The sequence below is a fragment of the Dicentrarchus labrax genome, unplaced genomic scaffold, assembly GCF_905237075.1.
Source record: "Dicentrarchus labrax unplaced genomic scaffold, dlabrax2021, whole genome shotgun sequence".
Lineage (NCBI taxonomy): Eukaryota > Metazoa > Chordata > Actinopteri > Moronidae > Dicentrarchus > Dicentrarchus labrax.
The window spans coordinates 25,886,437-25,913,549 of NW_026136711.1; the positions used below are offsets into that span (position 1 = coordinate 25,886,437).

Below are 27,113 nucleotides of genomic sequence, written 5' to 3' on the forward strand. Positions count from 1 at the left end.
TGCATTTTTTAAAACTCTTCCCAATATACTTTTGTGATATACTACTGCTATCCAAATCATTTCTACGCTGCCATCACATTGCAATCTATCAGCCAAAAAGTCAGTTTATTATAAGAAATCACCAGACTGCTTTTAGAATAAGACTGATAGCAGGTTTTCAGGCTTGGTGACACGCGTGTCAAACTGTAACGTAATGTGAAACACGGCCACATCACAAGATGTCAGAGTAATTCCAATTTTGATGTTGATTGTGGATCGAAGCAGCCCGGCCCCGGCCCGACTCGTGCCCCTCATTAAATCACATTAACCCTAATTATCGTCACTGCCCCTTGAAACCCAAATACTACAGTCAGGCTTGACTCCTGGCTTGTCAGCTGGATGTTGGGTGTGTGTTTCATCTCCTCGACTTCTGTAAAGGAGTCCAATGTGCCAAGGCGTTTTAAACTGTCTTCACCTCATGAGGCCACGGGCTCCTCAGTAGTAATAGCCTAGCCTGTGTGTCTGTCTTTCTACCCCCCTGTCTGTCTGCCCCACCACCCAGTTTCCTTGTGCTGTTTTATATTCACTTCTTGATTGGTTGGGGGATGGGGTGGTGGAATAACATTTGAGAGGTTAGCCGCTTTGTGCAGGGAGGGGGGGAAGTAGATTTGGGATGTGTGTAAAGAGAGAGAGAGAAAGAGAGAGAGAAGGAGCTGTAGATGGAGGGAAAATGGAGAGAGATTTTTAGGGGTACTTTATTTTTCAGCTTGCCATTGAGTCTGTAATGTCATTCAACGATGTGGAAACCAAAATGAGCCTTGCCACCAGATGTGTTCCAGTCCAGATAGCGACTTGAAAGACAGACGTTTATTGTTTTAGTGCATTTGGTGTGGTTCAAACCCAAACTGCATGAAATGCTGATTGATGGATTTTACTAATGAATGTGTGTGTGTGTAAGAGAGAGAGAGAGAGAGAGAAAAGAGAGAAAGAGAGAGGCATCTGCTTCACGTGATTTATTTAACCATTTGTGTGCTCTGTTCCACGCTCTGTCTGCTCATGAGAAGAGGTGTATTTCACTGTTCTACGGTCCCATTTCAAAGCAGATTCATTTTCTTTCTATCAGCGCACCAATATGAGAAAACACGACGCTTTCAGTAATATTTCCCTTTGATATCTACTGAATGTGGCCTTCTATAAAGCACATAGACCAAAATAATATTGTAAAACAGGCTTCAGAAGAGATAAGTATAGCAAACATGCTTAACAGCAAGACAATCAATCACAAAGTCGTTCCATAGTAGGCTCTGGTTTTTATTATAACAATAAGACAAAGTCAATATTAGCTCTCAAACTGCTGTGACCTTCTGTTATGCAACTTTATATCTTTGGTTCACCATGGGCAACAACCAAACTTATTGTTGATGCTGACATTTAGCATCATCCACATGCATGTGGTTTAGACTGTAGGTCAGGAAGTGCGCAGCACAGTCTTTCTTGCAGCAGTTTCAGCTTCCCTACTGTGAACTGCATGTCCTTAATTATCATACAGTAACATTTTTGTTGCTGGTATTGTTTTACGATTAAGGTATTAGCTCGCCAACATGGATACAACAAAGACAAAACATTTTTGCTGCAATTCCCCCAACAAGAAAGCTGATCTTCATTAGGATAATTGCTTCATTTCATTTATAAACAAATAGACCACAAAGTGATTATTCTAGATGCTGGAGATTATGAGTGCAGTTATTGGCCTTGGCAGATTTGTGTAAAGCAGGCTTTGGTACATAAATTAGCGTAATCATTGTATGAGAAAACCATATCAACATTTCACATAAGCACAGACGGAGCTCATCATCTCTGACTTTCACACTCGCCGCTCTGCAAAGATCTCACAGTTCATCCGTCAATTTGTTTTTCATTCCATGTCTCTGGGAATGGTGTATTACAGCCTGTGTTTTGGTACTATCATGATTTTGTCTTTCAGTACGGGTGTAAGACTGCCATTTAGTCTATTAGCAGGAAATGAAACACTAAGGAGAGGAAGGAGTGAAGGAGAGGGGGGGTTAGGGTGATTTTTGGGTACCTTGGCAGGTCGGAGTGAGGAAGTTTTGACAGGTTGTGGAGGTGAAAGATAAAATCTACTTTGGATATGACAGAACTGGTATTAACAGTATTTCTATCACCTTGTGAAAGCACCAAATCACCTGTCAAAACAAATGATTAGAAATTCCTCATTAGCTTTTCAGTGGGAGATAGCTTTCATCACGCCCCCTGTTGACTCAATCTATGTATTAAATGGTAGACTAACAGCTGATCCAGGTACACGTTATAAACTTTTAGATTATAACAGGGAATTTGCCTGTCAGAGTTGCAACATAGCACACGCTTTATTTGTTGGCATTTCAATCCCCTGGCTCCACTCCTGATGGGTGTTTCCTTAGAGAAGGTCGGCGAGGACGGCGTGATCCAACAGATTCCATAGGATGAATGTATAAAAACACTGATAAACATAGTGTCTGCGCTGTGGAAGAAAGCAGCTGTCGGGTGTATTAAGAGAGGTTCGCAACATTGGCAAACATGAACAGTTGTCTTAGCTTCCTGAGGCATGCCCTGTGCAAACAGAACTGGAGATGGCTGGTTCAGGTCCACACTCAGAGACCTGTACCACGAGTACACACAGTCTCAGACATACACTCTCTCACAGGTAGACACACACTCATACATGCAGATCCAAGCATGTTCACACTCGCATAGCATAAATAAACACAAGCACACACACGTGTGAGCACACAGACCACATTGCTGTCGTGTTGTTGTGGAGCAACAGCCCGGACCCACTGCTGTTGTGATTACTGTACTCTATTATGAATGTTTTTTAACAGATAACCCTGTGATCAGATTCAACACATTCTAACAAACTGTGAGTATCATCACAGTTGTATTACTGGGACATGTATTAGTTAGAATGGATTAGAAATTTGTTTTTTTTGGTTTCACACATCTACTGTAGTTGCTTATTTCTCTGTTTGTCACGGTGACTTTAGCAGCTCTGCTCTTTCAACTGAAGAAAAAAAAGTCCATTGTGTGAATAACCTCATGGCTGGGTGACATTGTTAATGATAAAACCCGATAAAACCTTAGAAACAAGTGCCACTTGTGATGTATTGTAATGTAACTTATTTTTTCAATAGATGTTTGAGTTACTTCAGGATTGCGCAGGAAGTTAGTTGGCTGGTTAGGCCACCGAGGATTAGTCCTCTTCCGTGTGCCATTTGCTTCTGTGCCAAGTGTGTGTGTATGTGTGTGACTCCCGTCCCTATCACTACAAACCCACAGTCCCCCCAGGCCCCATTTTGCCTCAGTCTAGTAAACCACCTCTGGCACTTTTGGGCTTTGTTCATAATATTTTCATTGTAGCTTTGCCTTTTGCTTCACTTTCCAGGAATTCCACTCGCTGTTGCCACCCGTTCATTTTCAATAACGACCCAAGATAACAGTGTCAAATAAGAGCGCTTAATCTTATAGCAGAAGTGAACCCTTTATTTAAATGTAGATGTAATTTGCTTGCCTTTTTGTTTTTACTCTACACCTACATATACACGCACATGGAGAATAATGCCACAATAATGTGTATACTACAGTTACAGCTTTGTACCCTATGTTTATTAATTATGGGCCTTCAGTAGCTGCTTCAGATCTGTTGTAGGCCTCAGTATGTTGATTGGTATGTGATGTGTTGGTGCAGCTGAAACCGAGTGTGTTCACTGTGCAAACACAGCATTGCTGGCACTCCTGGTTTCACTTAATCTTTGACACAAAGGCACTGGCATGTGGCTGGGCTCTCAGACAGATTCAGTGACAGAGAGAGCGAGAAAAAGAGAGAGCAAGAGAGAGAGAGAGAGAGAGAGAGAGACAGAGAGAGAGAGAGAGAGAGAGAGAGAGAGAGAGAGAGAGAGAGAGGTGTGTGTGTACATAAACAGTGAGATAATTGCTTAAAAGGTCTCACATTTTAAAGCGTTTAAGTTTATTTATTTTTTCTTTTTTATTCTATCTAGACAGGAAGATTCCCTTTTTGGGGATTTCTGGAGGCCTCGAACGTCACAGTCAGTTATTAGGATTTCCTGAAGCAAACGCAGTATGGTGTGACTGATACAATGCCTTGTACTTTGGTCACCTCAGGACCTTATTCTGGGTTGTAGTGCACATACATGTCCAGACTGCTGCCAGTCTGGATGGATGATTTATTTGCCTGCCATCCCATAATTACCCAGTGGGTAGATGGGAGGACCGCTCTGAGATTATAGTTTGTCTTTGCAGTTGAAAAAAGCCTCAGACTCTTTAAACGATTTGGCAGTAAGCTCTTTTAAAGGATCTTTTGATGTTTTATCAGGCACTGAAACATTAATTGGAAATGTATTCATCATCTCTGTAATGATGGAAATGGTTAAACAAGACTGTTAGAAACATTCTAAAATGGAAAACATTTTTTTTTTTTTTTTTTTTTTTTTACAATTTATGTAGACTTGTGTTCTCAATTACTGCAGTTCTGCTTGTTTGTACTAAAACATTACCTCTTGGCACCGTAGACTGTTTGCTAAGTTTGATACCTTTCAGATGCCTTTAGATAAGTATTGAATGAATATTTTCACATCAAAAGAATTGTTTCTATGTTTTTTGGACATGACTGGAGGCTAGAAGAATGAATCCAAAATGAAAAGCGGTGACCTCTCATCAGACTATGACTGGATTTTGCTGACACCAGTCATGGGTAATCACCAGGTTCTTGGCAGGAGAAAGGCGCTAGCTCTTTCTAGATATTCACCACCTAATATTCTTTTAATTGACTTCAGAGAAACTGTATCAAGACGTGCTGATGAAGTTACAAATTGGCTAAAGCAACTCATTCTGAGAGCCAGATCTCCTTGTTCCTTCTGGTTTAGTTTGTTGTACTTTCTGCTGCTCCGCATAATGACGAGGGTGGAAGAGTGGAAGATTTCAATTACTCAGAGAAAGTCAAGGAGGTTGTTGAAGTTTGAGAAATACAACACGGGCTGGTTGCTATGTGGAGATTGCGCCCATTTGGAATGTAATTAAATTGGTTTGGCTGCTTGCCAGTGAAAAAAATACATTCCTTTTTTCTCATCTCAAATGAAAATGTATAGAGTGTTTTGTTGAAAAATACCTGGAGGGAACAGTAGGCTGTTGAATATTTGTAATACAGCTTGCACTGTGCAGTTGAAATGAGTTTTGAGATGAGTTATCCGTTGTGGTTTCCCCTTTGACATTTCAAAGGTATGCAGCTTTTGAACCATGGATTTACTGTAATCTATTTTTTTTCTATTATTGATGTGTGGTTGAGTTATAAACTGTAAATTGGCTTCTCTGCCATTTTACTGGCTGTGCCACATCAGAAACCACAAGGCCACGGTGCAGAAACAGACTTTAATGTTTATATATATCGTCACATGTAAAGCCCAGTTGTTGGTCCTAGTCTACATACGAAGCTGTACTAGACCGTTGTTTACCATATAGAGTGTGTGAATCATTCACCAGCCCCTCTGCCCCTCCACAATGCAGCCAATCCATATTGAGGCAAGTAACAGACTTCGCCAAGCGTTCTAATTTGAAAGTAATGACCAATTGACTTATACGCAAAAACACGCACAATAAGAAGAAAACAAATTAGAAGGTAGCGAAAGTAGCGCTGAGGCTTGCTGTAGAAAGTATAGACATTGAGGAATTGCAATGTATGGCAAAGATATAAATCTGTGGTTGTATCTTAAAGTCTGAAAATGTTCTCGCTTACGCTTCGAGAATTTTAAGAGGTCTATAGTACTGGAAATACACCCCCAGTTGACAGCAGATACCTGTTCTTAGTTTGATGAAGTACAAAGAGATGTATTATCTGTAATGACTAATAAATAGGTGAATAGTGTAAGGAAAACCTACTCTGTTATCACTTCCTTCCGTTTAGCTGTTTAAAGACCAACAGTAATTGATGTTTGAGGTTGTTTTGGCTCTCACTGAGTACAAAGTGATCTTCCTCTTCTTCGAATGACCTCAGAGTACAAACAATTGTTGTGTCAGAGATTTTTTGGAAACTTACATTCAAGAGAACTTTGATGGATTTTATTTCAAGCATTTTTTTTAGGCTGAATAATTGCAGCAATTTCTGACCTCTCACAACAGTGTGAAAACGCCCTAACAATTGCATTAAAAGATAAATAGAGAGAGAGAGAGAGAGAGAGAGAGAGAGAGAGAAAGAGGAACCAACAGATAAATAAAGAACCATAAACATGAGCTGTTAGGTTGTTGTGTGTTTGTTGTGGAGCATTAAAAAAAATCCATCTGCCTCTGATCCACTGTTGCCTGATCTGCAAATGGATCGAGCTGCCCAGCCGAGCCGTTCTTACAAAATCAGCCTGGCATGGCGTTATAATAGGTTTTCCTTGTACGTGTCCTGTCAAATCAACTTAGCCTCTCCGGGTGCTATTTTAGTGTTAGTCACACAGTCGATAGAGGAAACTTCAAGTCCTGTGTGTCGCCGCTTGTCCCCAGAGAGCACATAGAAATATACTTGTACGTCCAGCGCCGTAATGCCATCATGACACCATGACACTTTGGGAAAGTGTACTTTGAAATCATATCCGTGAAGCAAGGGAGAGAGGTGCTGAGATGATGAGCTAATTAGTGGGGCCTACCACTGTAGCGCTAATGACTGTTTGTGGTTTTGTGGGTGCTGCTCACGCTTCACAGTTGATTTTCAGTCAGAGGCTTAATCCAACATGCACATGACAAAGCCTGCTAAGTGAATCAAAAAGCTGTGTATCAGTGGAAACAAGGCTCCTCAGTCTCCTCAATGGAGCTGCAAAGATAGAGCGAATGGGCACAGACGCATGCCAATACACCTTCAGGGCATTGATTGTGTGCCATAATGCTTTCATGTGCTCTCTTCTGCCTATGTCGAATGTAAACTCGCATCTCAATAAGAGCGTAGGATTTTTAAAAAATGTTGTCTACCGTGTGTGTGCCTAGCCAGATACGTCGATGTGAAAAGATGTGAGTAAACGTGTGTGTGTGTGTGTGAGCACCCAGGCTTAGGGATACACCGTTAAGCTGTAAATTGATGCAGGTTTCTACTATTACAGCCATGTTCTTGTGCAAGGAACTAGAAAGCAAATATCTGACAGAGAGGAAGAGGAGATAGAGAGATAAAGCTTGGTCGAAAAAGAAAGAGGCCTGACGAGCAATTCTGCATACTTACAGAAAACAGAAAACAATAGAAGAGAATGGAATAGATGTGTAGCACACATTAGCATGGACACATGCACACAAACTAAGACAGAGTCCTCTTTCCCAGGCATGCATGTGCTGACAGGACACCAGCTCTCGCTTTCATTTGTGCTCATGCACCTGCTCACACTCACTGTTATTTTCATGACAGCAGAGTGAATGTTGTCCAACATCAAACATAAGTGTTCCAACCGCAGTGTGAGTGTCATGTGGTAGTTTTCAACAAGTTCTAGCAACAAAATGACAAAGTAGGCTGTTTGTCAGAGCAGTTCAAAACGAGCGTTTTATGAGGGTTAAGTCAACTAAAACATTTGGTTAACACTGGGGAAGGTTTTTTGATATGTTAAAGCAACAACAAGGATCTTTCTTGTTTTGTTGATTCTGGCGCCCCCTGTAGACAAAAGCAGTAGTGCATTTATACTGTCTTGTTTCATTTATTTCAAGGGGAATGAAGCATTAAGTATATTATTAACTACTGTCTATCTTCTTACTGATGGTCTGTTTGCTTATGTAGTTCATATAAGCATCAGTATTAAATACAGACCAGTTAGAAGAACCAGTTTGTAGCACATTTTACATAAAGGAAAACTACAGCTGAAATAGTTATTTGACTGACTGATTTTTTGATGAACAATCAATTGCCAACAATTTTCTACAACTTTCTTTAATCAAGCAGAAAATGTCAAACATTTCCTTGTTTCACCTTCCCAAATGTAAGGACTTTCTTATTTTATATTATGTTTTATTTTTGGAATATCTTTGGGTTTTGTACTGTTGGTTGGACAAAACAAGCAATTTAAAAGGGGCTTACAAACTTGTGATGACCCACCTACAGATTAATCAATAACAAAAAGAATCGTTATTTGCAGCCCTTAACGAATTCAGTGGATGTTTCGGTTGAGACAATGCACAAACCATCCATCCATCCTGTCCTCCTCTTCCTTACTTTTCATGTGAATAAAGCACAGGTTGTCCTAAGCTCTTTTAACAAATGATCAGTTCTGTCCAGTTTCTAGAGAGGACAGCCTTCTGGTTTTACATCTTTGAAAGTATTGTGATTTGGATCAGGAAGGTGTCTCTTGGATAGTGAAGTGGTGCTGGAAGAAATATGTAAAATTGTAGATACGGAGAGGTAATCCATGGCCCAGCGCTTGACCTTTCAGCAACACTTCCAGCTTTTCTCTCATTACAGTAACATGTCTGCATTTCTCCTAACTTTAAAGAGACCCCACTCTTTCTGCTCTGGGGTCAGGATTTGGAACATCAGCTTTTATTTGTAGTAACTCTTGCAGCTTGGTTGAGTAATGTGTGCGTTCAGAGGATTCCTGTTTCTTGACATCCCTTTACAATTTAAATACATTTGCCGTAATCATTCAGACTTGTTTAGTGTATTTGGCAAATACTATCGCTACCCATGCAACAAAGCAGCACGAGGGGTAAGCGGGTCTCATGTACAACACTGGGGTGACAAATGAGCTAATTGAGGATTAACAGTTAATAACTGAAAGAGGTGAGACAAGTGCTGAGCCCCTCTCTGTGTGCCAAAATATACGATGATATTTCTTTCTTCCTGGTTCTGCTCACCCTGGTTCCTCACCTGCAATTCTTTTGTTTCTGTCTCCCTGGATTCTCATCCTCTCTGTCTCACTCTGTTGGATTTCTCCTTTCTCTTTTCTCTAACCCTCTTTTTATTCTCTCTCTCGCTCTCTGGCTGATTCTCATCAGCCTGTATTAGTTGCAAATGCAGAACTAAGTGGCTGTGACAACATTCTCAGATGCTCCAGCTGCCACAGATTTATTGAGTTATTAAAGTAATGTACTGTGATTAAAAATGCTAATTTTCCCTAAATCGTACGCCAGCGTACACCGTTTTTTTTTTCAGAAGCTGATTTAATTACATGGAAAATGAAACAAGGGCTGATGATTCAATCTTTGCAGCCAATTGCCCCGCCATACAAAAATGAATTACCTCATGATACAGAATTATTGTTTGGGCTACAAAAAGTGAAATGACAGTGGGATTCTTTCAGATTGAATAATCAGAACATTTGCTGTTGCATTGTATCGGCAGTGGTTTGCACAAATGCTTATATTTGAACCATACACACATTAGATTTGCTTGTATTTTTTTATATGTCATCTTAGCAATCTTACCTCAGGCCATAATGAGGCATTGAATTGAGTGTAAAGATACTTTAATATCCTTATCTTGCTGCTAAAGTAATCCACTCAATACATGTAGGGTACTTCTGGTTTTACATTTAAAGCATGGGTTTTAAATAAAGAAAGAGAAAGTTTCCCTTTCCAATATTATTATGAATTGTGTCTATTCTGAATAATTTCCTTTCCCCTGGGGGATTTGTTCAGTGTGCTTTCCTTGGCTCATTTTGGCCTCTCATTATGCATTCATGTATTCGTTTATATAATGCACAACACTGCAGCTTCATTGGACAAATCTCAGTCGTTTTGGACAGCATTGTGTATGATACATGAATGGTAACAGTTCTTTTCTTTGAATTCTGTTTTTTTTCTTCACTTATAAGCAGCCAGTTTTCTCCTGCTACAGTTATTTTTTCAGAATATGCACAGCTTCTTTTTGAACATCACCGGATTGAATAAGCTACTGAAAAAATAATTCTCATTTGAATAATGAGATAGAACTTTTTCCCCCCATGATCACTTGATCTTTGCAGAGCACTTTCACCTCGCAGCAGATAGCACCACGCTGCACTGTTATTCCAGCCCTCTAAATGACCAGAACAGCTTGAGATATTGTTTGGATCCCCTCCAGATTTCTCAGTACATTGTAACAGATCCTTGTCACTATCAGCTCCACTTTACAACCCCACCTCTTGAATAGATCCTATAGGTGAGCATGTGAAATATCCATGACCATGTCAGATGTCTTTTCCTCTCTGGAAAGGATTGACTTGTATGTGGAGTACAGCGGAGTGAGAGGCTCCGGCCCTCCAGATGTCCTAGGCATAACAGAGGCTTGTCAGCTCTGTGGCTGGGCTCTAAATGGGTCACTCTCCTTGATATCACACAGCTCCTTCACAATGACCCCACTGTTCTCCTGATATTACAGCACACCAGGTGGCTCACTATGAAAGTCGTGGCCAGACAAATATGTACTGCGTGTGTTTGTGAGTAGTCAAGAAAAACATATGAACATGCACACGTGACTGTTGGCTGCAGAGTTGTTTGTTTAAGGTATGGAGATGGTTTCAGTGCACACTGCAGCCCAAATTCAGCAAACACATGCCTTCTAAGAGAGCTTATAGAGAAAGTTCACTGGTCTGTTTAAAAAAAAAAAAAATATTGGATTTTTCTTTCACTATATGTTTTTATGATGCAAACATTTGACATAGGGAAAATGCATTTTTCATTGATCTGCTATTTACCTCTTCCAGGGCAGTATAGGTCTGTATGTAACATAGCATGCTATACAGGGAGCTCTGCAGAGAGGAGTAGGAGGGTTGTAACAAAAAGAAAGAGAGGGAGAGGGAGAGGGGGTGGGTGGATGGCAGTTCAGTGATTTCTGATTTATGGTTTGATTACAGTCTTTCCATCCTGCTGAAGACCGGCTGTATTTGCCTGTGCATCACGTGAACTTTTTCTCACATGGCGTAGTGGTGCAGCAAGCTCCGACTCGTTCTCCTCCTCATCAAAACGAAACACACATTTGCACATACACACTAGTAGGATGGCATTTTAGGCACACACACACACACACACACACACACACACACACACACACACACACACACTCACACACTCACTCACGCACAAATACACTCTGATTGAGAGATAAAATGGAGAATGGCTCTTTTAGTCAGCTGAGCAGTCTCCCCCCAGCAGCTTGGCAACCATTCAATACCATTTACCTCCTACTGGGAAATAATATTGATATTCATAAATGTACCCAGGAAAGGGACAAAAAAATAAGTGATACAATAGACTGTGTGATTCGAGCACAGGTGTCCACCGTCTTGGGTTCATGATATCCCACTCATCAGAATGAATATCGGCACCTTTACTAATGCAAATATGAGTGAGATGCCAAACTCTCTTCATCTAGAATGTCAATGCCACCCTTTTGTAAGAAAAGTAGCCTTGAAAATTTAGACAATGGGCCTTTTTTTTTCACCTGTATCAGGCTGGATATTCTCTACTGAGAGCTGCATTCCATTAATAGTCTTGGAGTGATCAGACCTTGGCGAGAAAGAAACACAGTAGTGAAGTGTGCTCCCTTTATGTGCCATTAGTGTTTTTAACCAGCATCGATCCACCTGTATTTAGACCATGTTGGTGTATGAATAGGATGAAAGGTGTACTGAAAGAGCCAGTCACTGATATCTGTCTCCCCAGACATTCATTAAATTGCAATCCATTCTTCTCCTCAGGCCTCCTTTGGCCTCTTACTTTAAATTCTCTAACTGCACATTCTCTACCAGAGACTCCCGAGCCTTGTGAGTGAAGTGGTACATTCGAGTTCACCTTGTCACTCAGGCTGGTTATAAAACGCTTCAGTAAAGTTGAGAACCAGCAGAAAATACAAGTGTTGATTTGTAGTGGGGCAGTTCCAGCTGTCAAAATACAAAACTGTAGCACAGAAAGTTTGAGAGCTCATCAGGGTTGGACTCAAAGTGCATTTTAAGCTGCTTGATTAAAAAATACATTTCTCTCTTATTAGGTATTATTTGACTTGTTTGCTTATTTTGTCAAAATTTGAATTAGCAAAAAGAGGAAATGTAAATGTTCTCTCTGCACTTGTGTAGAGGGCGTGAATCTTTAGTCACGCACTCAGTATAGTTCATAATATAGCTGTTTAGCTGTTGCTTAGTGCCATTTATGATTTGAATAATATGTTATTTTGTGGTTACTCTTTGTCTTGATTTAAAATAAGATAAGATTAGAAGTAATTTCCCCACGGGGATTATTAAAGTATTTCTGATTCTGATCCATACTGGGAAAATTCACTTGCAACGGCAGTTTAAACATGAACAAAAGGTCACGACTTTTTGGAAACAGTGCTAGCTACAGTAGCCTAGTTTGCTAGCTTCCACTTTCTGAAACTCGACAGCGCAACTGGTTGCCCTAAATGTTTAATGTTGCGAAAGGACAGAAGTCTTGCTAATTGTATTTAACACTGTGTGGACTTGACGAAAAAGGGAAAAGAATGACTTTTACTAACGGTTAAAGTTGACAGCGTGTCTCCAAGCAACACCACCCTTCAAATGTCAGTCAATAGCTGCCATGGAAACACCCACTCTGAAGCTTCAGCAATGTTTCCACTGATATGTCCAAAATAACTTTCCCTTTTTTTGTAAAAATATAAAAATAAGTACAGTTTTAAATAGTTTATTTCCTTACACAGAAAGGGGGGAGAATTAAATTTGCAGCCCCACTTTTAGGTTCATTTTCACTTGTACCAGATTTCAATTCAATTCAATTTTCACCTAGATTTTGTCTCCATGCTCCTGACCTTTAGGTTTTTGCTGACAAGAAAACACTGATCACCACAGTTTACAATACATAAAGTACTCTTTCAGCGGTAGATTTTGTGCCAGTTTTAGTGATGTATTGTTTTTTCAATCCAATTTTGACATATTTCTAAATTATTGAAAATAAACATTTTAAACCTTTTAAAAAAATAATGAGCATCAGCTATATATATTTTTTTAATTGAGAGACTGAACTGCTGAACTGCTTATGGTTTTGTGGATGAGCCTTCATACGCTACAGTCAGTCAATCTGACAGCCGAGCTCGGAGTGGACCTGATTGTTCCTGGCAGCACTCGGAAAGATCTCAAATTAACACCTAGTGAAAGCTGATTTTAAAAACCTGTGAACACCGAAAAAAGGCCAACCAGAATGACGGGTGAGATCGCAGCGGCTCCAGCATCGGCAGGTACATTTGAATATGAACGGCCCCGACTGAAAGGTTATGACCCATAAAGAGGGGGAACGATTTGAGCAAAGCATGCGGCGGGGAGAAATGTCAGAGTGAGAATGGCAGGAAATATGTTAGTGACAAGGAAAAAGCTGCCCCTGGTATTCTAGAGCCCCGATGAGTAAAAATAGGGCATTGGGCAAGAAGGCAGGAAACCAGCAGAGCGAGGCCTCTAGTAGGAATTTCTTCTGGGGAGGAGAGATAAGGGACTTAACTCCCTCCTGTCTGGGCCAGCCGACTTTAACATGCGACATGTGATCACTGATCACTTATGTAGAGATGGACAGAGGAAGAGGAGATTGAAGAATTGAATACATGATTTGAGCACTGAGTGATGTGGTGTGTGTGTGTGTGTGTGTGTGTGTGTGTGTGTGTGTGTGTGTGTGTGTGTGTGTGTGTGTGTGTGTGCGCTTTCTGATGAATTGTCAGTTATTGAGCATCGGCAGGACTTTTTAATTAGGTCAAGCCTTCTGATGGAAAACAAAGATTTCACACACATGAGGACTCTCTCACGCAAACACATAGTCATACACACACATTTACATTACACCACCACACACACACACACACACACACACACACACACACACACACACACACACGTTGAGGTAATGGCTAAGGGGTGGAAAGTACCGTGTGTGAGTCTGAGGTTCCTCAGGTTAAAGAGTGGAAGTTAGACAATAAACAGTGGCCTTATCAGACTCTGGGCAGAGCTTCCAACCTGATAGCCCAACATATCACTCTGACTATTAGAAACAAATATGACCTCTGCACCACTTGCCTCAGCCCACACACTCCTGTGAATATGCAATTTTCGTAGAAGGAACCCTCAGTGGCAAATTTGACTCTGTGTTAAGATATTTTAATTGCTGTGTGCATCCGCCTCGACTCCGTGCTTCTTCACTGTGATCGAGGCACATGATTAGATTTGCCCGTGACATCACTGAGACAAGATTTATCAAGATTTTTTACAAATCAAATTTTCATTGCCTTGTGGAATGTGAGATCGATGCCCCACAAGAGCCGAGACAACGAGATGATTATCTCAACGTTGATTACAGTAATTTGTACGTGGTGTGGCAGTTGTTGAAATGATGGGGCGTTCACTGACAGCTACACAGTTGACAGGCTGACCACTTCTTATAAACTGTGGGTGGTTCAGGAGTTCCCGATCTCGTGCAGGGACAAAGTCAGAACGTGCCAAACATCTACTCGAGAGGCTAAAAATAGTGCACAGCAGCTTAACATTTACACCAACAATAGAGGCCACTGACATTCATTGATTGTTTTTAAGTATTTTATTCCTGTTCTGAGAGCAAAACAAAACATAACCCTTGATCCTAATGATCAACTTTGCATCATTTGTTTTCTAATGAGGATTGTTTGCTTTATATCAGCGGGGAAATTAAATTGAGACATAAATCTCATGAGCTGTTTATTCTAAATGGTAAATGTTTTCTTGACTGACTAGCTGGAGAGTTGGACTGCTGCCAGCTGTTAACCTAGCTTGACAGACTTTTGATTGAGTTGTTGATTGTGTTGATTGCATTCTGAATATAAGCAGCACCGTGAAACAAAAGAGTGAAAGAAAAAAAGCAAGAAAAAGATGCTTCATTTCTGTCCCAGTTGTTTTTATTGTAATGAATAGTCTGCCGCTTAAAAAAATGTTTAATGATTCCAGAGAGAAGGCAACTAGAGATTGGGAATAATACAAAAGTAGGTAGGTAAAGATCATTAATTTAGGATTTTTAAGAATACAGGATCTGTGCAGCACTCTGACAGAATAGTAGCTCTGTATGAAATATGCTCTATGATGATTAGAGTTGAAAGACAGAAGCGCATTGACAAGAGGAACAGAGTTACATAAGCGTCCTTATGTGTCCTTGTTGTGTCCAGTAGCTGTCATATTGAGGACACAGCCTTCCCCCCAGCAATATTGCTCTATGAGACAATAACCTAAATACCTGTCGGATTTCTCTCCGTGTTTCTTAACCTCACCCTATCTTTGTGATCCCATTTCATCCTCACTCCTTTTCTCTCCCCCTCTCTTTCTCTCTCTCCCCCCCTTACCTTCACTCCCTCATGGTCACTCTCTTAAGTGATTGCTACATTTCATCTCACGGTAAATCGGCCGTCAGCCCGGTGAGCTATCATTATGCAAATGATGGGCAATTCAATTTCAGTTGGTCGTAGGGGGAATTTCTAATTAGGGTGAGGCACAGCACTCAAGATGGAGAGAAAGATGTAAAGGCAGGGAGAGAGGAAGGCAGAGAGGTGGCTGTAAATGGATAGCAGAGTAAAGGGAGAGGGAGAAGAAGGAAGGCTGGAGAGAGAGAGAGAGCTGGAAGAAGAGAAGTATCCATACATGAAATCAACACCTGCATTACAATTATACTCTTCAGTTGGCTGCGAGTCTCCTGCCTCCTGCTCTTCCCATTGTTTTTTATCTTATCCAGTTAATTTTAATGGAGTACTGGCTTCTGAGCTTTCTAAGAAAAGGATCCATATAAAAGGTTTCTCATGCTCCAGGCCAGATTTATGATGTTTTTACTGTGGAAACCTCTGAAAAACACAGTAAACTCAAGCTTCAGGTAAGATGGACACACAAATACTGCACAATCACATAGGTGCTAAACTTTTCATGATACAGCGGTGAGCCAAGTTCTCAAATTAGCAGAATGACACTTTCACATGGTGGAAAGCAAGAGTACTTAGTGTAAACTATAAATATCTACCTTTGACTCACCTGCTACTTATGTCATTACTATTGTTATAAGTCATACATGCAGAGTATTCAGGGGTGTTTAATACTTTGAATATAAATCTGAATCAGTTTGCTTGATATAGGAATTCCCTCTTGGTGGTCAGAGCTGTTTTACAGACTTTTGGTGCAGTCAAGTTTCATTTCTTGTCAAAGCAAGTCTCAAGTTAAGTATCAAATGCTTGAGGGATAATTTAATTAAGTCACAAGTAAGTTGTCAGTTGTCTTTTTTATTAATTTGATTTATTGTTTTTGTCAGTAAATAGTGGAAAATGTCCATTTCAATTTCCAGTAGAACCCAGGGTTTTAATTTTGTCCAATTAGCAGGTAAAAACAAATATATTGACTTTATAGTGAAGTAAATGAGAGAAGAGCAGCAAATTAGCATATTTTAGGAGCTTGAAATGTTTGCTTTATTTGCTTGAAAAATGACTCCAATGATTTGTTTGTTTGCTTTTTTTTACTAGCCCGAGACAATGCCCTTTCAGTTTAAAAGCCCTGTAAAGTTTGTATTTAAGGTGTGTGGCTATACCAGGCTTTCTGTATGTCTGTCAGAAATTATCCCATTTTGTTCTGAAATTTGGATGTTTCGCCTTCAAGTTTCAAGTCCAGACTCTCTTAAAGTCATGTCTCAAGTGAGTCAAGTCATATGTCCTCATTTTTGACACAATTTACCTACACAGTTCTAGCACTGGTATCTGTGTAAACTGAACTGGAATGAAAAAAACATGTGGACATATATCATTTTCTACACCATGTGAAATCTATTTGCATTCAAATTGCATTAACAAGCTCTGCAGAGTGAGAGAATAATGAGATGTAAAAAAAAATGTATAATACATTTATATTTATTTTTACATTTATATACATTTTATAAGAAGGCTTAGTGTGTACACTGGTTAGGTATCATATGCAGAAGACTTGTATGTTTCTCCGTGTGTGTAAGATTAAATAATTCTGTACAGTAATTGCCACTGCAATTGAATTTGTATACATTTGCGTTGTGTTAAGCAAAATCTACTTAATTTTATAAATTAAATATTGAATGTTCAATTTTATCCATATTGGTGTTGACATTTTAAACAGAGGTTATTTTTATATTTTCAGTCCATATTGCCTCTCCATGTCCTTACAGCACATTTTTTTGAGCAAGTGATTTAACACGATGAATACAATTAATAGATTTGCAGTATCTGCAGGTTTGTGAATTACATTCTTACAAATGATTGTTCATGATGCTGTCAAACTGGACCAGTACTGTGCTGCATATTTATTTTGATGGAGCATCTTTTTTTTCTTCCCATCATTGTAATGAAGCATTGGGCTTGTCTGAGTTTTTTTTTTCAGCAGCCCAGAGGGACAACATGTTTCCTGCAGGGAAAAGAAAGAAAAAAAAAAAACGTTGGTCAAACTATTTCATCTTGATTAAGTGAATGTGCTCAATTTACCTGCATGTGAGGGTTCTTTGCACACTCAGGTTGTTTGTGTCTTTGTGTGTTAGTGCTTAGTTAACAGTCACTTAGGATTTGATTTATGCGTTGGTTCATTTTAGTCTCGGTATCACACACTGTCCACTCTGTCTTTGTGTGTCCGTGTGTGTGCATGTGTGTGGGAGTCTCTACAAATACTCTTGTGGGCGTTTTTTTTTTTTTACTGTTTTGCACATCCACACATATCTGAACATGTGTAGGTGTATGAATGTGTCGGGTATCAACCATACATTCACACATATTCACACACACACACACACACACACACACACACACACACACACACACACACACACACACACACACACACACACACACACACACACAGAACAGAGGATTCAGCTGAGATCAGCAGCTCACCCTAGGCTGTCAAATATTCTGTCAGCACAGCCCAAGAATCACAATTGGACTCTTTGGGAGGCATTAATTCAAAGCACCGTAACAATGCTCTCTGAAACCAAATCAACTGCCTGTAGTCAGCATATCAACTCTCAACTAACTCTCTCCCTCTATCTCTCTATCTCCATCTCTCTCTCTTCTTGCCTCCTCTATCGCTATCACTCTCTATACACTGTCTTTGCTGCCTTGTCTTTTCCTATCCTCACAGCCTTTTCCCCCTCTCTCTCTCTCTCTCTTGCTCTCTCTCTCTCTCTTTCTCTCTCTCTCTCTCTCTCTCTCTCTCTCTCTCTTCCTCCGATGTGTGACTGAACTTCTAAATATGTTGCTAAAGCTGACTTACTGTACAGGAATGCCTAACATAGACAGTGACTTCCTCTGCAGCTCATATCTCGTGAAAGTAACACATTTATTTCAAGCAAATGCATTGAAACAAAAAAATATAAAGCATTCAAAATGGTCTCATGTTATCTCAAATTTACCGAGGTAACGAGACATTTTTCAATACTGATTTGCTACTGCTTTAAATTTAGTGCCATTTCAAACAATACTTTGACGATTACTATAATGGACTCAGTTGCTCAGTTTATGTTCTTTATAAGAATACAGTGTAATGTCATTAAGGTATCACACTGTCTCATTACAGTCCAATTTTTTTTTACATGTTTTGAACCTTTTGGCCCATTTTAAGGCTTTTACATAACAGTTTTTTTTTATTATTGTTTGATTTTTTTAAGTTAGTTTTACCATACGGTGTCAGAAAATAGTGGCTCATAATTTCTTAGAGAAGTTGACATCTTCAAAAATATTCAATTCACAATGATATAAAACAAAGAAAAGGAGCAAATTGTCACATTTGACAAGCTAGAATCAAATAATTGTTTGTTTAAATAAATGGTTGACAATTGATTTCTTGATCACTAAAACCGTTTTTTTCCAGTCTTACTATCCGTGTCTCTATATTGCTAAAAATCCATGTAATGCAGCACAGATGGTGTTAGATTTGCTAAGTTCCGTTAACGGAAACATGAGAACATTTATATCACAGTCAGAGAGTTTCTCATGAAATCAGATGACAAATGCAAACTGACATTCAGGAGTCTCTGCTCTCCTCAGCAATCCCAATTTGTTAAGGAATTATCCTCCTCAGCTTCTGCCTGTATTAAAATAATCTAGCCTTTGCGTGTACCTCTCTTGGAAAAAAAAAAAGTAAAAGAGAAAATCCCCTGTTTTTTGTATTAGCTAAATCTTCCCCCAACCATCTGTTTTCTGCCCGTAACACACTAGCTGTGGCCAGCACACAGCTGAGGTGCTGGCTTGTCAGGTGTTGGTTGTAAGTTGTATTGTTGTAACACCATGTTGTTTTGTCTTCAGGAAACCGCCTCATAAAAAAAGATGAGGGGTTCTGAAAAAACCCAACAGATAAATGAAAATGAAAAGTTTCTTTTTTCTCTCCTCTGTATCAGAGAGAGCAAGGGCACCGACTGCACTTTATTAATGTGCTCCATCTCCCTCGCTTTTGTGTCAAACGTGATACAAAGGGCCTGTGTGTTTGTGTGTGGTGGAGAGCAAGTGACAGAAATGAAAGTGAGCAAATTTCTAGCATCAGTAGTTATTCCAGAACATGTTATCCTTGGTAAGAGGTGGAGTGGTATAGAGGTCTTTGTGACATCTTCAAAACTTCCTTTCATGTAAATAAGAGACATAACTCATCAACACCCAGCTGTAGTGAAGATGAAGCTTAATTACTTTTTCTTTCATTTGAACTGAACAATTTTAGTCTTTCATTTTGCACTTACAACAGACTGTACGTGACCATTGACTGGAGCAAAAATCTTTAATTACATCTATAACTTTTATTCCTTTTTCCTGTATGAAGAGTTTTTTAAAAAAGCAGCGTTTAATCCACTCAGTAATCCACTCGGCCGACTGTACTCTGTACCTAAGCTCTGGTGCAATTTTAGATGGTGCTGTTGAATATCTACCTACCTAGAAACATGCAGCCGAGCTCTACATTGTTGTTCCAGTAGATAGAGAATGTAAGTTTTTTGTGACAGGCCTCTGTAGTTGCAGGTAGACACACAAAGTCAAGTTGGGGAGAAGAAAGAGTCTTGGGGAAGAAAAAGGAGAGCAGGAGAGTGTCATGAAAGTTTGAGAAAACAAAGTCGGAAGCCCAAACTGTGCTGCAGTGCATCAACCACTTTCACTATTAATTGTGTTTCTTAAAAATAGCATAACATTTTCAGCTCTTTATCACATGAAAAGGTTTGGTAACAGTCAATACAGCACCTGTGGTTAAGGTCAAGGTTAGGGTTAAGGTAAAGAACTACCACAATATTGATAAGGTTAGAATGAGGCTTGAGTTGGGTGAGAGATTTCCACAATCAAAGGCAAGTGTGACCTCCTCACCCTCACTATACATTGTAAAAGTACAGTGTTAAACAACATGAGCATACTTTTGAACACACGTCATGCTCATTTCTTGAAGTATCTGGAGGCTGAGCTGAGAGTAAAGAGAAAGGTAATAACAGAAAGATAAAGAAAGATAGATGAATATACATAATGATAAATAACAAGAAAGAGAAGGGGAGAGAGAGAGAGAGAGAGAGAGGCTGATGTCAGAGGTCCACTGATGTATTGTGTAAACTTCGATCTGTGTTGACTAGTGGAGCAACAAAAACTATTGAAGAAATATAAACAGAGGATAAGGCAGCAAGAGGAAGGGTGGAGGCACACAGGGAGGAGTGAAGGCAAAAGACAACAGAATAAGACAGAAGGAGACATGAGACAAAGGCAAAGTTGTGCTCAATTAAATTAAATCATAGTAGTTATTGTGTATCAGTATCAGTTGTTCCCATCTCAGAAGCATGAGCATACAGACTCACATGAGTTTACACCAGGAATGGATGGGGAGCCACTGTAAAAGCTGCTGCCAGCTATAAATAGCCACGGTTCAAATGCTGGTGTTAGCTGGATATTCCCAATGGTGTGATCAGTAGTTTGAGTGTCAGTAGTGGCCCGAGGCAGGTAGCCCCTGGGTTCGTGTCCTGGTAATGGTCGAACTGCTTAGGCCTTAGTTGACATTTCTTTCACACACACACACATGCACACCGAAACACACAAACACACACACACACACACACACACACGCACACCGAAACACACAAACACACTTATACAACTCGTGACTTTCTCGTTTTTCTCACAGCCGGTATTTAGAAATAATTAAAATTACATACAAATACAACCAAATGGAATGTGATATACCTTATAGAAACATCCAAACAATATACATGGGGATGTAAAATATACATGGCCACTATATGTTGCGAATCAGGCTAATCAATGCTTTGTATTGATCCAATGTATTACACAAGTACTGGCTAAACACATTTCTATACACGAACACAGCCATATAGTAATGCAAGTTACTTCACAGTTCATTTATCATAGTCTCTGGTAAATTGTATATAGTTTAAATTCGTCCTTGCCTTTGAGATAAACAACATTTAAATGTCAGTGTGTCCAAGGTCTGTCTAGGCACAGATGGTGGCAGCGCTACTGCGGATTAAATTCAAAAGATGGCAGTTTCTTAAAGTTATAAAACCTAATTTGTCATAAAAAATATATGTACAATTTTAATATGATTGTAGTACATACTGTGCACCCTTTCAAACTGAGATGAAAATTCAATACATACGTATGTAATTGTGTCAGATATAAAACGCAATGTAAATATAACCTGAATCGTCTACCGTCAAATTAGACAATATCACATTGAGTGCAAAATGTACAAAGGAAAATGATTCATCACAATGCAATATGCAAACCAACGTTGCACACTGCAGTTGGTTTTGTCTCAGACTAAAGTCTCTAAAAACCACAGAAAAAGTGATTCATGCTCTGTTATTGACTGTTAGACCACCACAGCTAGAAATCCGGCTGATATTATGTAATATGTTTACGCAACAGAATTGACAGGATAATGTATTTTACCAGTTGAAATATCAGGAACAACAGCACCAAAGGGAGCAGAATTGAACGCTGTAGGCACTCAATGGCTATTTGGAATGAGGGTAATGTTTTGTATTATTGATCTTCTGATGTCAGTGTGCATGCATTGTTGAGTGCATACTGTACATACAGTATGGGACACTGTCTCCATAATGTATAAATACAGTAACTGTGTGCACATACTTGTGTGCATACATTACTGTATACCATAGATGAGTGATAGGGTTTCCTCATAAGCCGGTCTAGGCCTTGCATTCCTCTCATTGGTGGAGTCTGATGTGTGGAGGCCTTTCAGCTAATCTGGGAAGAATGTCGGCTGCAGACACACATGTGTTCCATTAAGTCCAGATCTGCGTAAATAATATAACATGCAACAGCTAACGTTACAGGTAACTATACCCCCACAGCTGTGCCTTTGGCTTTACAGTGCCCCACCACCCCCGCCTATAAAAAGGCAAAAGCCAGCGCTAATATCTAATGAGTAGATGTATCGTAGCACCTACTGTGCTTTAGGCTGCTGATTCGGAGAAAAATAAAGATGATGAATATTTATTAGGTAACAGAGGCTGACAGATAATGGATTTTAATGGATATTGAGAATAATAAAATCTGATAGCAATATATGAGCCGCTATTCTTTTTTCTCTTCCTGTAATGTTTTTGTGTTAACATAAAAACATTACGTATACAAACATTATGTGATATGAACACATGAATTAAATATATTGATTCTTGATTTAAGAAACATGTACATACATTTTGCCAATAAAACATTTATTTCTGCAGTTTTCCTTTTTCTTATCTGACAGTATACATGTTGACACCAATATATTTCTGATAACACGATCTTTGGCGATAATATACTCATGTATCAGCTGGCCTCGATTAGAACATGGGGTGGTAGACATTTTCAATCACTCATTGCAGTTTGAAACATGCAGCATCACACTTTAGCTTATTTTAGTGAATGAACTTTTTCAACATTTGACACAATCTGAAACTGTGCGAATCATCAGCCTAATCAGTGTCATGAGCAGAAAAGTTCGAGTTGTGCGACAAAGCATGTCACAGCCCAACTTGTATCCCTCCCCCTATTGTTAATGGTTCTACATCCAGACGACCACCATTGGCTCACTGTGTTTATTGTCTGCTGGCTCAGCTCAGTACTGATTGGCTCGACCCTGCCGAGCGACACGACAATGTTTGCTTTTGCTGCCTGCCTGGGGAAGTCCCCCTTGTCCTCAGACAGAGCCCAGTGACAGCAACTGATACAAAGTTCAGAGGATGCCAGCCTCTTCCTGGTGTGGTGCAGCATCTTCCTGTGGCTGCACACCAAAGTTAGTCAGAAACTGTGAGTGAGTTACAGAGTTATTTATTTATTTACCTTCACTTTTCTCAGAGAGGACTACAGTAGCGTGAACAAACAAGCAAACTCTGCCTTCTGCTCTATTTTGGTCAGAACAAGAGTGTGGGTGTGAGGGATTAAAGAAAAAAGAATAAGTAGTTGGACTCAACATGGTGTCGAGCAGAGATGGTAAATGGCTGACAGCATCTGGTTTGGTAGAAATATCACAGAAACCCAAAGCCAGCCAGAAAGTGAAAGAGAGGTGACAGGGGTGAAAGCATCTGAAGTGAGGACTAGAAAACAAAAGAAAGGTGTCAGAGAACAAGTGTAGAGAACAATGCTTCTTGCACTTGCAAACTGTTGTGAGCCAGCAAGGAAATGTGAGGAGTTTGGCTGTTGCTGTTCTGGGTGCCAGCACTCCTAATGAGTCTGTCAGGGCCAGTTAGCGCAGCCAGGACTGCCTGTGTCCCCTCCAGGCCGCAGACAGCTGTTATTAGCCCTGTAATGGCATGCCACAGGGCCAGATTAGCCTGGCACACTGGAAAAATATCAAACATTCACTTACTGTGGCTCCTTCGCTGGCTAAAGCAGCTATTCTGCGAGGCATTCATTTAGCTGCGATGCTGGCAAGCTACCTAACAAGCCACGAAAGAAGAAGTCTCCACTGAGAAATGCAGTCAGTGTACAGTAGCTCCTCTGCAGGGTAGAGGGGGAAATAAATATCTGATTAGAGGATGTACAAGAAACAACCGGATCATGTTGCTGATCCTGACCTAGAATTGGATGGTTTCATGTTAGATGTTTAGTCTCTCCAAGACCTATATTGCAATAAAGAAATCAATGTCAGCTTTGAATATATAAATATATATATATAATATATCTTTTTTTTTTATCATTTTAAAATATAATTTTAGGTTGTTGGTGGTCAGGAAGGTGCAGCACCAAGGAAAGTTGTATGAGAGTTCGTTTTAATAACGCTGCGTCATCATTATGCGAACCATATCGACAAGATGGCCACTGCTGTCTACTCATCTGTTTTCACCTTTCATAATGAGCACAGGAAATCAAAATCTTACGCAGCAAGTACTTTCCCTCTGCCTCAGGGGATAGCCTGCACTGTATACAGTGATGGGCCTACGCCATTAGACCAGCATACTGTTATTACACACTGTACACTGTTCTGCATATAACGCTGCTCAAAGCGTTTAAATCATGCTCTTTGAGCCTGTGATTTCTTGAATATGTATCATGCATGCTATATTACATAAGCTTCTGCATTCATTGCTTGTGGGTTTCATTGCATGGTAATCACTGTGTATTTAGAACTATAAACACAAGCTGCAAAGGTGTGTTTATGGCAGTTTCACTGTAAATGCTGAGGCCTGCTATGCTCATGTGTGCACTGGATGCGCGCTTGCCTGCAACATGTGACTGACTAGAAGTGAAAGGCAGGGCCAGTTTTGGTTAGTTCAGGGATGTTTTCTCACTCAATTGTTAAATATAGTCAAATACTTCATGTCGCACTGCATAGCAATCTGAGGCCCTGCCCTTGTATTTGTGTCTGTGTGGTTGCATGCATGTCTGGGTGTTTTTTTGTGCATATGAGTGTGATTGTTTGTTTGTGTTGTGTGTGTGTGTGTGTGTGTGTGTGTGTGTGTGTGTGTGTGTGTGTGTGTGTGTGTGTGTGTTGATGAGGTGACAGCATGAATAGTAAAAAAGAAGAAGGAGAGACAGTAAAGCAAGTAAAAGAGTAAGAGAGATAATGTGATATTTGTTCTAGATTCCCGCACCATGTTTTTTCTCCCTCAGTAATCTACATCACGTCCTCATTAGCAGACTGTATGTATCAACTGTGGCAAAGACATTAAGCACTATACATAGCAGGCAGCAGCCATAGTCATTTCCAAATATAAATTCATGTTTTATCCTCTTATTTATGAGCAACCAGTTTCCGCATCACCAGTTGCAGCATTTATTTTAACAGCAGGCAACGCACAGAAGCTAAAAGACTCTCAAACACCAGAAAGACATTTATTTTATCAATTAACACACACACACACACACACACACACACACACACACACACACACACACACACACACACACACAACAGGTTATCAGTGTTGTACAAACGACGTGCAAACTGTTTAACAGATGTTACCGAAGAGAGATGTTAATGTAAGAACAACAGAATACCAAGGACTCACAAAGGTACAGTGAGGTTTGTATAGCTGAGAGTGAGGTGAGGAGAGAGATAAAGACAAGGAGCGAGATATAGACAAAGTGAAATTTGAAGTGAATCCTGGGATGTATCCCCGCTGTGGCTGTGGGCCACGGTGCGAAGCCCACTGAGCCGCACCGTCTTTCCCTGGCAGAGACCACTTGTTGCGAATCATTAGCTTACAAACTACCGAGAGCTTTGCCATCGCTCCTTCAGGTTGTGTTATGCAGCTAAACCCTCACGGAGAAGTGCAGGGAAGAGCCAGCAGGCATAGAACCCACTACACTCTAATTATCAGCTGTGTAACGTATAGAAAGATGGAGTCAGTAGTACAGTGGAGCAGAGCACAGGAACCCTGGCTACCAAACACAACAGCTTAGTTCCATTAGTGCCGCTACTGAGCCAACCTTATCCAGTTATTATGTGTGGTACATCACCATGAGGTGATGTGATTTAACATGGCAGCCAATGTTCAGGCTCTCCAACGTGGTGGAAATTTATGAAACACTAACAGTCACAAAATGACGACCATGAGAAGAACTGCAGTTATGTTTGATCCCTGCCCAGCGGATGAGAATATTAAACATAGGTAACTTTGAAACTAAATTACTCTGAAGCAAACTTAATTCAAACCTGGACCTTTTGATTGTGATTTCATTATAGTGTTTGAAGTGTTTCATCCATGCTAAGTTTCACGCTGAATTCTCTGTGAAAGGAAGAAAATATACTTAAAATCTCTCTCTCTCCTCCTCCTTCTCCAGAGCAGATACGGTGCTGCAGATCGAGGTGTGAGGCTCTACAGTTCCCTGCCCATGCGCCCAAACCCTGACGGCAAGAGACTGCCCTCTACTGGGGTAAGAGTCATCTCTCCCAGCCTTCTCTCCCCCCTCACCCCTGCTCCCTCACCCATCGGTCTCATCCATACCTACGTGTCCCTACATGTCTACAACTAACCCATACAGTGAGAGCCATTGAGGCCCTACCCCATCTACAGCAAGACTGTCCAAACACAGGATAGTAGTGACAGTTCAGACTTTGATATTTTGCAGTTTCATGGGTCGAAACTTTTAAAAAAAATATGGACCACTTGGATGCGCAGTAGCTGTGTGCTCTTGATTCTGTGACAGATATCTGGACTGGAATCATGGCCAGAAATAAGTGCAACCCAAAGTTTAACATTGTCCTCAACTACCATGACTTCTTTGTCACCCTTTAACCCCACAGCCCACCCTCCACCACCACTAACACATCCAGTGAGCTTTTCCCACACTCACACTGATAGACCTACTCAGTCCTCCATCCTCAAACCATCCTTGGCCACCGCACGGCTCCCAATAAAGCACACATCTGATTTGGTGGTTTGTGTGGTATCTGCCTGGTAGTTTCTCTCACAAGCATTTTGCTGTAGCTGATAGGCCAACCAACCGTCTCCTGTATTTGTGTTTGCACAGAACAAAGGCACACAGTGGCTTTCTGAATACAATGCTTCCACTTTGGACCTCTTTTAGGTTTACAAAAACGGAAGGGCAAATGTTGATTAAGTGTAGAAATTAGAATATGTTGGTGATTTCCCCTTTATTTCTACTTCTTTTGTTGTAAAGCAGCATTATTGGGACAACAAAGTCTAATTTTTCAACTATTTTATTATATAATTGTTCG

At 40.2% G+C, this 27,113-nt stretch overlaps 1 protein-coding gene across 5 annotated transcripts in view; it reads left to right on the top strand.

The window, feature by feature from the left end:
- The window catches only part of tox2 (TOX high mobility group box family member 2), a 90,764-nt gene that overhangs the window by 6,330 nt on the left and 57,321 nt on the right, over nt 1–27,113 (top strand). For 3 of the 5 annotated variants that reach the window (XM_051414391.1, XM_051414392.1, XM_051414394.1), the window contains exon 2: nt 26,216–26,308. The exons of the other annotated variants lie outside the window; for them this stretch is intronic. In XM_051414391.1, the coding sequence (XP_051270351.1) occupies nt 26,216–26,308 (93 nt within the window). The remainder of the gene's footprint in view (nt 1–26,215; nt 26,309–27,113) is intronic. 5 annotated transcript variants of the gene reach the window in all.